The sequence below is a fragment of the Pygocentrus nattereri genome, chromosome 5 (assembly GCF_015220715.1).
Source record: "Pygocentrus nattereri isolate fPygNat1 chromosome 5, fPygNat1.pri, whole genome shotgun sequence".
In the NCBI taxonomy this organism is placed as follows: domain Eukaryota; kingdom Metazoa; phylum Chordata; class Actinopteri; order Characiformes; family Serrasalmidae; genus Pygocentrus; species Pygocentrus nattereri.
In genome coordinates, this window is record NC_051215.1 from 37,614,955 (window position 1) to 37,627,211 (window position 12,257).

The following is a 12,257-nucleotide window of genomic DNA, read 5'->3' on the forward strand; positions in this document are numbered from 1 at the left end:
TGGAAGGGAAGGAGGAGACAATAAAATACATCAGCTTAATATAACATGTAAACCACTATGTATTGTATGTACGACCAGCCACTTCACTGAGTACGTCCTTGTATCTACACTCATTTTATCAGCTCCACCTACCTTTTAGGTGTACTTTGTAGATCTGCAGTTACAGACTGCAGTCTGTCTGTTTCTCTGCATACTTTGTTCACCCCCATTTGCTCTGTTCTTCAAAGGTCAGGTTGTTACCAAATTAGCTTGTCAGGCCAAGAGCGTGTGGCTGCCATGCCAGCACAGAGGCAGAGGGAGACAAGGCCCTTACACACTTAACAGCACATCATGTACATGCAGCTTTTCAAAAGACATAGTGGATCAGACATAGCAGCGTTGCTGGTGCACTTTTTTTTTCTCTCTGAACATGATGCTCTTTGTATGACTAAGATTTCCATCTCTGCTCATCTAATCATATGAAAGCCACAGTCAGAAAGATCTGACAGAGTTGTTTTTTCTTCAACAGTACAGTAGAGAACAATAAAAACATTTTAATTACTGGATAAAAATATTTCTATGTTGAACATCAATAAAGGTTGAACATCATATATATACATATATCTTTGGTTTATAGCTTTTATGTTTTGTCTCAATGCACACAGCAGAGTGTAGATGAGTGGGAGGGAGGGAGATGAAGGTGGGACAGTATTTGTTATTTGTATCTATGTTATCCTTTTGAATCTCATTTTCTCTCCATTATTAAAAATAAAAAAAACACTAAAAACACAATAAATGTCAGACATTACAAGAACAAATTTAACTTAGGAAGAGTTTCACTTTTTCACATTATTATACCCCAGCATACATAAGACAGCCGGGTTATGTCCACTGGCAAAAACTAAAGAAAGAAAAAAAAAGAAAACAAAATATTATTGATGTTGTATTACATTCTGGTGTTTCACATCAGCGACATTCTGTGTTCTTGTTAATTTATGTCTTTGTGTGAACACTCCAAGAATATAGACATAATGTGTCATGTAATCTTGATTAAACATTACACAATGTTATTTCCCATCTGTCTATCTTCTCTCATGTGTAAAGATGCATTGCTGGAACAAAATTCGAAAGGCAGTATGTAATTGCTTGAGATGTTTCAAATGATCCGGTCTTTGTTTACATCAGTAATATCTCAAACTGGCTACAGCCAGGCTTTGAAACTGCAGCCCTTAGCGGTTACCTGTGGTTTGGTTTCCTCTTCATCTTTGTAGAAGTAAAGTTGGTCAGTGCGCAGCACAAACCAGCGCAGCTGCCAGTTCTTCATGATACTGCGCTGTTTCTTCAGCCAGCCGGCCTTCACTGCCCTCTCCTGGAGGCCCGGGGAGGATGGCCGGCTCGAGCCCCTTGTCAACTCCCCCATCACCATGCTCTTGGACCTGGCTGCATATAACACACATATGTGCATACACACAAAAAGATTAGTCAGTCAGAAAATTTTCAAAAAAATTCAGACACAAACTGAGAAACTATATTTTTTGAAAAATATTTGTCCATTTTGCATTTGATTCCAGCAACACGTCCAATAAAGTTAGGACGGGGACATGCTTACCCCTGTGTTGCATCACCTCTTCCTTGAACAACACTCTGTAAGTGTCTGGAATCTAAGGAGACCGACTGCTGCAGTTCTGGAAGTGAAATGTTTTCATATTCTTACCTGACATAGGGTTTCAACTGCTCAACAGTTCAGGTCTTCTTTGTCATATTTTTGGTTTCATAATGAGCCAAATGGCTGCAGGCAGGCCAGTTTAGCACCCTAACTCTTACTACAGAGCCATGATGTTATAATATGTACAGAATGTCTTTTGGCATTGTCTTGTTGAAATAAGCAAGGCCTCCCTTGAAAAAACATCATCTGGATGGCAGTACATTTAGCCAAAACCATATATCATTATTAGTAATAGTATTAATGGTGCCTTCACAGATGTGCAAGTCACCCACGCCATGTACACGAATGCACACCCATACCAACAAGGATGCTGGCTTTTGAACTGTGCACTGATAACAAGCTGGGAGGTCTTTAGCCTGGAGGATGCAGCATCCCTGATTTCCAAAAAGAAATTTAAATTTTGATTCATTGGACCACAGGACCCACGACCCTGAGGGAGAAGCGGCTTAGAAAATGAAGGACCACAGGATAATTGTCCACTTTACCTCAGTTCATCTTATTTGAGCCCTGGCCCAGAGAAGGCAGCAGCATTTTTGGTTCCAGTTTATAGATGGTTTCTTTTTTGCATGGTAGAGTTTTAACATGCATTTGTGGATGCAGTGTTCACAGACACTGGTGTTCGTAAGAGTTCCTGAGCCCATACAGTGATATCCACAACATAATCGTGTCTGTGTTTAACGCACTGCCGATGCAGGGCCCGAAGATCACCACCAGGTGTTAGCATTACACAACTTTATCAGTCTTTTGTTGTCCCTATCCCAACGTTTTGAAACACGTGGCTGGCATCAAATTCAAAATGGGCATATATTTTTCAACATATGTTGTCTACATACTATTTTCAGTTAAATAAGAGTTTAAATGATTTGCACATCGCCACATTTTTTTTGGAAATGGGCTTGTATAATGGTGCCTATTTCTGCAGAGTAAAACAGACCAATTAGTATGCACTTCTCTCACTGCTAGCAAAAATAAGACACATCACATGTATTTGACCAGGTCTTCCAGCAAAGCAAAAGATTTATATCACAAACAATTCACAGGCTGCTCTATGAATAAGTAAACTTGCAGTAAAAGCTGTATGTAGCCACAAAGGCTAGCATAATGTGGATATAATACAATCATTTGAGGGCCATATTTCATATGTAAGAGGCAGCAGCAGGCTTGAGGGAGGGAGAGTAAAAAAAAAAAAAAAAAATCAATCTTCCCTTTCCCATCTATTCCATCTTTTTCAGCTGGGGGCAGTAGGCTGAGGACATCAGCATTTGAGAGCACTATCAGGTTTCCTTTTCTCCAGGCGTTTCTCACCAGCCAACTCTGCCACACTCTGACTCTGTACCTCTTTTCTTGTGTCTCTTATTCATAAAGTCACAATTGCTTTTTGTGGTCTCCGGTCATAATGGCCATTCCTTTCCCTGTGTCCATTTGTCTGAAGGAGGACTGCAGACACTGCCAGAATCTCATTTAATCACTGTGGGTAATGGAAGCCTCATCAGTGTTAGTGTTCTCCTCTCTGCCCAAGGGAAACGAGGAGGGGGTGGGGTGGCACTCCTAAAATCACTCACTCCTTAAAACACCAAGCTTCAGGGACAGTCCCAGTGCTATCTCTCCTCATTAGCAGTACATATTAAGGCCCAAACCTGCCTGCCAGCCACCTAGTCAGTCAGCTGAAGGATTCACAGGTTGCAATGGAGAAGCTGGATCACATATTCTTCTATTTATCTGCTTGTCTGCTCATTGGCCGATGAGCTAAAAATAAGAGATGTCTGGCTAGGCCTCTGCATATTTCATTGATGCTCATTTTAGGACATTCATTCTTTCAGTTCCATGTGTCACTGTCGTTAATACGGCAATATGAATATTTTATTTTAACATTAATTTCTGCCTGCAGTAAAACTAAAATAGCCCACCAGAGGGAGTGCAATTACAGAAGAGGGAGGGAGAAAAAAATTTGGAAAAAGGCTCATCATCATTTCATGAGGACACCTTGAGGATGGCATGAGGAACAGCATGATAATGAATACTGCATGGCTCTGGGCAAAGCTCTGCTGTTGTTCTTTCTTCCCAGGAGCCAAGGCATCCTGCCATTCCACATTAGCTCTTAGCTTCATATTCATTCTGGGTCCACACTGGTCTTACTGTGGGCGAGTCTAATGCAGAAGCAAATCAAATGCCTTCCGATTCCAGACAAGGGAATGGCCATGCTGGGAAATGCACGTGACTCATGCACTTTTTCCAGCAAAGCACTTGAAGACTGAAGACACTCAAGGTGGTCCCGCTTTCATGACAGGTAATAAATCTCATCTCAGGCATGTACATAAATGTCTATCTGCCTTCTGAAAGCAGCGGATAGTTCATGTCATGATCTGCCGAGGAATAGCCACAGGGAGAAATACAGGTGAGTGTTCACAGATAGATCCACAATCGAGTGCATCAACACATGGAATTGTCTCTATTTGTAATGGCACTGATCCATGGTTGTTCTACAGAAATCAATAAAATGATCTAAGCTTCTATGAATGACCTCAGAGTATTACAGCTGTTGTAAAGACAAACAAACCTGTACTTAATATGACCCCGCTAGAGATGGCACTTTTCCAATAATGACCTGATATTTTATCTTTAAAAATTAGCAAGTTTTAAAATGAGCCATTTATAATTAAAGCACTTCACTTAAAATGAGCATCTAAAAGTAGGCCATCATGCTCAAATTGCACAAACAGTCCACAGGAAAAACTACACAGCTAACATCACATCACACAATGTGATTGTGAGCTATTACATGATAGATTTGTAAGAGGATTGGATCAGATTCAGCCTTTTCAGTCAATTTCTTAAAAAAAAGTGTAATCCCATTACTTTAGCTTACTGAGCCACAAATCCTGTTGTCATGAGCATAGCTGGCAGACAGGGTTGGGGGGTCACACTGCATTAGCAGTGCGTGACAGCTCCAACATGACTTCACTGCTATTTGCACAAACATACATAATGCTTTTTTTCCCCCACAAATGTTCATATCATTATGTAATATACTGCATATAATAGTTGTTATAGTATATTTTACAGTACACATTTACTCACACCTGCATACATATCTGCACATGTACAGATATTCACACATCTCATATGTACATATTGCTCTTTTTATTCTTTATTTGTTGTATTTTCCCTTAGTTAAATACTTGTTAACAGTCTGTATATTGGCAAGTCTGTATGTTAATGCCATACATGTGTGCACTCATGACAAGACTTCTTTTGGCGAAACAAACTATAATAAAGATTCTGATTCTAATCACAACATGTATTCAATTATTAGCAAACAAGCTCCTGTAAACATGGCCACAGGAAAAAAAGTGATGCATTGATTCAGATGTGCATATGACTATAATGTATCTACAAAATAATTGCTAAAAAATGTGATGAAAGATATTCAACTGGAAATCATGTATACACTTAAAACAACAACTCCTATGCATTACTTCTCTTCAGTACAGCACAAACCCACATTTTGTCAGTAAGAAAAAAAGAAAAGCAGTGTCTAACAGCTGATCTGTATTACCGAGTGGGGGAGCTCCAATTGAAATACATCACTGTAGAACAAATGAGACATGTCCTGGGCACTCCGCTCAGCATGCTAAAAATGTGTTTGGTGGAGCCTCTGACATGTCAGGTGAAGCCAGAACACTCATCAAAGGTGACATGCTCCATGTGCAGGGTGATGGAGGCAAAGGGAGGCAGCAAAGCAGTGTGCTTCAGCTCCATTCGCCTGTGTTAAGTCCCACAGCAGGCAGCGGATCAATCCACAAATAGCCTTTTACAGCCAGAAAGCATTAATGCTGAAGCAGACAAGCAACCACGCCTGTAACCTGCATTCAGGAACGAAACACTCCATGCACTCTATGTAGACTAAACCTACTATACAGTAAACCCTGTACAGTGGTTTATGTTGATATTTCCAATCCTATTATTGTTAATAAGCTTCAACTGTTTATCATATTCATGTCCGTGCACTTTTTCGCAGGCTTTTTTTTAACTGTCTTAGTGTAACTTTGACTATGAGTTGTTATGATTTATTGTACGTGCAGGGATGTTGCAAGCACAATTCATCCAAAACATGCTTGTATGCATGTATGTATGTATGTATGTATGTATGTGTGTGTGTATATATATATATATATATATATATATATATATATATATATATATATATATATATATACATATATACACACACACACACACACACACACACACACATACATACGCAAGCATGGTCAATCTTTAAGTTTGGGTCAGGAGGACTACTAATAAAAAGACTACTTATACGGTTTATAAGGGTTATTTCTTGCTTTTGCTCATCGTCATAAGTAGTTTGTTCTAACCAGGCTCATTAAGGTTTTACATGCACAGCAGCTCATCGGGACAGCTCATCTCTACTTCCTCAATGAGGCAAAAGAAAGATGTGACACATACCCGGACATCATTTATATGAATACCCGATACCCATACTAAGTTGAAAAAGACGTTACTAAGCAACACAGCATTACCATCCAGCCTGAGCCATGCAGGACCACTGTATCCAGCATATGTGTTCTGTTTTAAGAGATAAAAAGCAGTACTTTCAGCAGAAGCAGCGCAAGAGGAGTGCAGTGACGGAGTGCAGAAGCTGCTGCTGAGGATGGGAGTGGATGGAAAAAGGCAGAGTGAGAGAGACAGAGAGAGAGAGGCTATGCAGTGCTTACCTCTCCTCGTCTGTCTAATCTTGGGGCTCAGCATAGTGCTCATCGCTGGACAGCGCTCCTGTCCATCCACATGTTTGGATCTCCACTAAACCACTGCCTCGTCCACTGCCTCGCCCTGTTGCACCTTATCTTTCAGCTTTGGGCAGCATCCCCCCCCACTCCCTGCCTCCTTAGTGTCTCTCCCTCCCCTCCTTAGTGTCTCTCCCTCCCCTCCTTAGTGTCTCTCCCTCCCTCTCTCACTCATGTCCCACTAGCCCACTGCTCTGAGCCACTCATTTTCCAAGCCCCGCCCACTTTCATTATGCAGAGGCAACTGGAGGAGAGGGACCTCATGCACACGCGCACACACACGCACACACACACACACAGAGATCCTCCCTTACCCATGATGCATTATTTATCCCCCCCCTACCACCCAAATGAATTCCACCCTGGCCCAGCCATTAAAGGCCTGGATGATTACTGTCAATAATTCAGTGAAGCAGAAACAGAAGGGTCTCTGCCATTTTCCTCTCTCCTTCCTTCCTCTAAATTGGCTCTGTGGTCTATGTTTGCTGGTGTATGCGTCTGCTGAGCTGGATGTGGGCGTGAATCCATGTGAATATCCATTCAACTTCCCTCTTTCTCTTACTCCTTTTTCATTCTGCTTGTAACCTATCTGAGTAACTCAGCACTTCCAACTGAAAATGTCACTTGCTAAAACTGCATGATTATTAGGTAAAAATATCATATCACGATTAGAAAGATGATATGTATGATGAAACACAGACACACTGCACTAGTAGCGGCATAGTTAAAAACTACCAGAAACCACTTAATGGATTAATTATGCTCTCTTTAAGTATGGATAATAACAACAATATCGTGTACAGTGATAATAAAATTTATCACAACAAAATATGTTGCCCACCTCTAATGCAGACCTGCCAACCTAAAAATATATCTTGTGTAGCAAAATAGTATAACGCTAATAAAAAAAATAAAATAAATAAAAAACACTTTGCTTAGAACATTTCTGCAGCATGTGCACCTGCCTTATTTCGTCCTGGCATGATCTGCTTATTACAATAATGGGTTTGGCTGCAATAACAATTATAAATACAGTACCATGAAAAGTCACATTTAACAATGTTTAACACAAGAACAATTTAACTTTATAACAATATGACAATAAAATGTTAATCTGCGAAATTCACTGCCTGGCGAACAAGTAAGCTAGCTTGCAAATAATGTAACTTTTCACTAACGTTACTAATGTTACATATTTTCCCAAGGTTGGCAGGTCTGCATTAACTCAACGCACAATGTTAACTTTCCATGTCCACTCCAGTCTGTTAACCTTTGAAAAGGATGTAAAAGCATCGTCCTCCCTTGTGGAACTAACCAGACAAGTGAGGAGGGGGAACGAGAGGCATAATAAATAAGTAAATATATAAATAAGTAAATAAATAGATAAATAAATAAATAACACTGTGTGTTGCTATCGATTTGCAGTCTCTGGATAACTGCAGGTACCGAATGCAGTACTATGATTAGTCGCACTTTTCTTCTTTTGTTTCTGGAAGGCTAGACGCTGTTGCCTCGATGTTAGATTTGAGTACTGCAAATACTCAACTGAACAAGCTTTTTGCATAGTTTAGAGTGACAAAGCGTATTAGCTCACTTTGATGCCCACTGATTGCCCGCTACACAAAGTGTGTAAAGATTCGCAGGTCTGTTAATGACCATAATTTTTTTTGAGCATTACTAAGTTTTGGGGATCAAATCCATTTTACCACACATGCTTTCCGCAAATGAAGAGTTTCGCTGCGAAATGCATCATAGACCACTTTCAAGAGGTTTTCATTCGTTCATGATATATATTGTTAAGAGTGGGTTTTTTGCATATATAAGAAATATCACTGCTGTTTTATGATTAATACCCACCTTCATTTGAGATGTAAGAATGTGTTTTCCATTATACATGAGCTTTCATGTTTTTCAAAATCTCTTTATATCCAAAATTACTCCAAATGGATTTACTGCATTTCGGAATATAAATCTTCTAAATCTGGAGTAGTCATGGGCTGAAGGTTAGAGAACTGGCCCTGTGACCACTAGTGTGTGTATGTGGTGTTTCACTTCACGGATGGGTTAAATGTGGAGGTGAAATTTCCCAATTGTGGGATTAATAAGGGTCACTTAACTTAACTTCATGTTAAAAATATTACAGCTTTTTAAAAATCACTAAGAAGCATTTTTCAGTGCCAATTTCACCTTTTCAGAACACACAAATCTCTCTGCAGATTAATGCAGTTTGAAACACCAGTTCCCTTTATGCTAAATATGCTCTACAGAGACCAAAATACTGCATACAACACATAATAAACTCAAAACAAACTCCAACACTACTGTTCTTCCAGAAGGAATACTTTGCCAATCACAGCCCAATCACCACAGAAAAACTAAAAACGGTTATTAAGGTTCACTATTCTGTGTAAATCTCTCAACAGGTAAATAATTATTTGCTCTGTAGTTTTGTTTCATATTGTAATTAATTTACAGTAACAAAAAATAAAAAAAACATTACTAGAGAAAAACATTATAAAACAGAATGATATATCTCTACTGTATAGAAACATACAAATGAAGTAATGGTAAATTAAAAATCTAGCTTTTTTATTTATTCTGTGAAAATAATATTCTAATAGGAAAAAATAAATATGGCATTTTAATTGCACAATTTCTCTTTATTTGCTGAGTTCAACATATTGAAAAAAGGGTAAAATGTGAATTTGCCATAATTTATGCACACAATATATTTCTTTGTCAAATTCAGAAAAACTGCAATAAAATGTGTCTGTTTGTTATTTTTCGCTTAAAAAAACAACTAGAGTCAAATTTCATACAAAAGACTGTACATTTAATTAGCAGTTTGTCTCTGTAGCTACGACATTTATTAGGTGTTTACTGTTGTGCTGTATGACATTTGTGACTTGGCCAATTAATGTTCACTTTATTTTCATGCTTTAGATTTTAATGTAACAGTTTTGTAATGATGTATTCAAGCATCTGCATGAGCTGTAGAATCACCGCAATTCTGCTAAAGTCTGAAACTGACCGAGACATGTATGCTAAAAACTGGAAACCAAACTATTCAGGGTTTGGTCCGGTGTTGCTGTGCTAACTGTGTGAAAGGTTTTGAGAAAGAACGATAAACGATAATTGCGTTAGAAATGGTGAAAAATAACAAACAAAAAAAAACAATAATAATAAAAAATAAACCAAAAAAAAAAAAACTAATAGCAGTGACATCATTCATCCAACCATTAGTCCTACTCTATTTCATCTGACCTGAATTGGAATCCTGTAGCAGGAGCTGTCACATATAGTAAAACTGTTCAGTGTGTGCCATAGATCAAGCAGTCAGAGGTCAAAGTCTCTGGACTCTACTGACATGTAAGACAAACCAAAAGCAGTGCAGTATACAAGCTATTACCTGATGGAGAATATGGGACCTACATTGTCCTTTTAAAGCATGAATTCAGACTAATGCACCTCACTGCAAACTGACAATGTCATCACACTCATGTATCATACATATACATAACTCATTTAGAATGGATCATAATGACATAACAGACTGTTGCTAATTTAGACAATCAACAGACAGACATTGAGCTAAGGTCCTACGATACGGGGAAAAAATGGTTTTTACCTAAAAGCCTTTTTTGTCTCTCCAGCCACAGAAATTTTGAGTTGCTCATAACTGGAACTGGTTCATCGTCATGTTCATTCAACACACACTGAAAGTGCTTCCTAGTGTCTCCATGTAGGCACTTGGAGAGAAATCACAGCTACGTAGAATATTCCTTCTCCTTCTGCCCAGAAAGACATTGAATAAGAGGCATTCAGTGAATCAGCTTTCAATGTGAAAAACAATTAGAGTAAGCTGCAGCATACAAAAGAATGTGAACATTTCACCAAACCACAACAAGAACAGCAGTGAGAAGCAGATTCCACAATCATGAGCCTGATAAACACAAAGGTCAGAATGCAACCATATGTTTAACCTTCACACTACCTACCATGTCAAATCAAGTCGCTTTCAAGAAGTATGTCCTGATATACAAGTTTCCATCAGCATGAGGAAAAAAGCTTCACAGGGCTGACAACAGTGAAATATGAGAATGTGACGTCCAACACATTAGGCCAAACTGTGCTTGCTACATTCAGCTGGACATCAGGAAGTGATGACTGGCAATAGAGAAGTGAAAACAGCTTGCTTTTAAAGTTGAAGTTTCCTCTGGTTATCATTCATTTTGTGGATTTACATCAGATGGTGGTCACGTGATAAATATCCAATGGCATACAAAGGTGAGCACACACATACACTCACAAACACAGTGAACTTTGCAATATTCACTTACAATTTGTCACTTTTCAGCTTAAAATTCTTTTGGCAATTCAATTATTTTGTTTATCACAACCTAGACAAGCAGCAGATTCCAAAGCCCTCAGAGCTCCCTGAAAGGACCACAACAAATATGAAACAATGACAACATTTATGAATAGATATGCATTCAAGTTATTCTTTGCCAACGGCTCAATGTTACAGAATGCCCAAATAGTTATGCATTCCCTTATGTGAATGTGAATCCATAACAATTTTCCCATGATTCCAATCTTGTTCATTGTCTTGGGATCTTGTATTTATAGCACTATCACAACATCATCATTACAAACCTTGCTATTACTTTCTATAATAGTCATGACAAGACCACAGAAAATAGAAGAACAACAACTGTCATATGGGTTGACCGCAGTCAAAGCTTCCATGTTTAAATGTGATGCCCTCATATCTCAGGAGAATTCGTTTATGTCATTATCACAACAAATGTTGTTTTCCCAAGATAATGGGATAACCATCTTGAGATAATTGAGACTTGGAGAAAATAAATAAAAATGAAAAACTACAGGAATTCATGGGCTGTACTAGGATGTATTCCAAATTTTAAAATGTCAGGATCAGTATACCAAAGCATTTCATCTTGTCTACAGTGTTAACATTCTGTGTAACATTCTGTGTTTGAGTTCAGCTGTTAAGAAATTATACATTCAGATATATTTAAAAACATTTTTTGATTTTTTTTTCTGGCAGATACTGTATCTTGTCACACTGAATTAACTGATGCCACATGCAAAGTGGGAGATCTTCTACTATAAATAATGGCACACTGGTCGACAGTAAAGACTGAAATAAGGGAAAAATTCAATGAAATTTCTGTAGTTTTCTAAAATTTTTTAACTATAATATTTTCATATATATTCTGGAATGAAGACGGGAGTAGCTGATCCCACGAACACAGCCAATTTGCAGGCTAACTGTATAACCCATATGAAGAGCAAATTATGAAGAACTTTTCACAGACAATTAAGCTGAATTATCATTTCATCCACTAATGGACACCGTGCGACTGAACACGCCAGAGGTGCAGGAGATGCGGCAGATGTTAGGCCTCCAGAGCAGTGATTCATTGCTAAAGCGAGAGAGCCTGTCAGCTGATAGGAAGATAGATTTCTTGCAGTCATAGGGTAATACTTCCTCAAACAAGATCTTCAACCACTTCAGTTTTCATCTTATTACTGCTGTGAGCACAGTGTAGTCAATACAGGGGTCAAAATGGGTAAGCCTGGTCCTTCAAGACATTTAATAAAAAAAAAAACAAAAAAAAAAAACCAAAGAAAATTTAAAACCTTTAACCTAAACTAATCTCTATCTGCCATATATGCATCATACGATCGATTCTCACATACAGTTTTCTTATCTTTAA

At 38.4% G+C, this 12,257-nt stretch overlaps 1 protein-coding gene across 2 annotated transcripts in view; it reads right to left on the reverse strand.

The window, feature by feature from the left end:
- The window catches only part of arhgap22 (Rho GTPase activating protein 22), a 45,881-nt gene extending 35,237 nt beyond the window's left edge, over positions 1-10,644 (reverse strand). The window contains exons 1-3 of one of the 2 annotated variants that reach the window (XM_017723945.2): positions 10,512-10,644; positions 10,142-10,304; positions 1,220-1,419 (exon numbers count right to left, since the gene is read on the reverse strand). In XM_017723945.2, the coding sequence (XP_017579434.1) occupies positions 1,220-1,419; positions 10,142-10,190 (249 nt within the window). In that variant the 5' untranslated portion in view covers positions 10,191-10,304; positions 10,512-10,644. Of the gene's footprint in view, positions 1-1,219; positions 1,420-6,444; positions 6,603-10,141; positions 10,305-10,511 lie in introns of those variants that run through there. The other variant, XM_017723954.2, reaches the window with a different exon arrangement.
- Between the last annotated feature and the right edge of the window lie 1,613 nt (positions 10,645-12,257).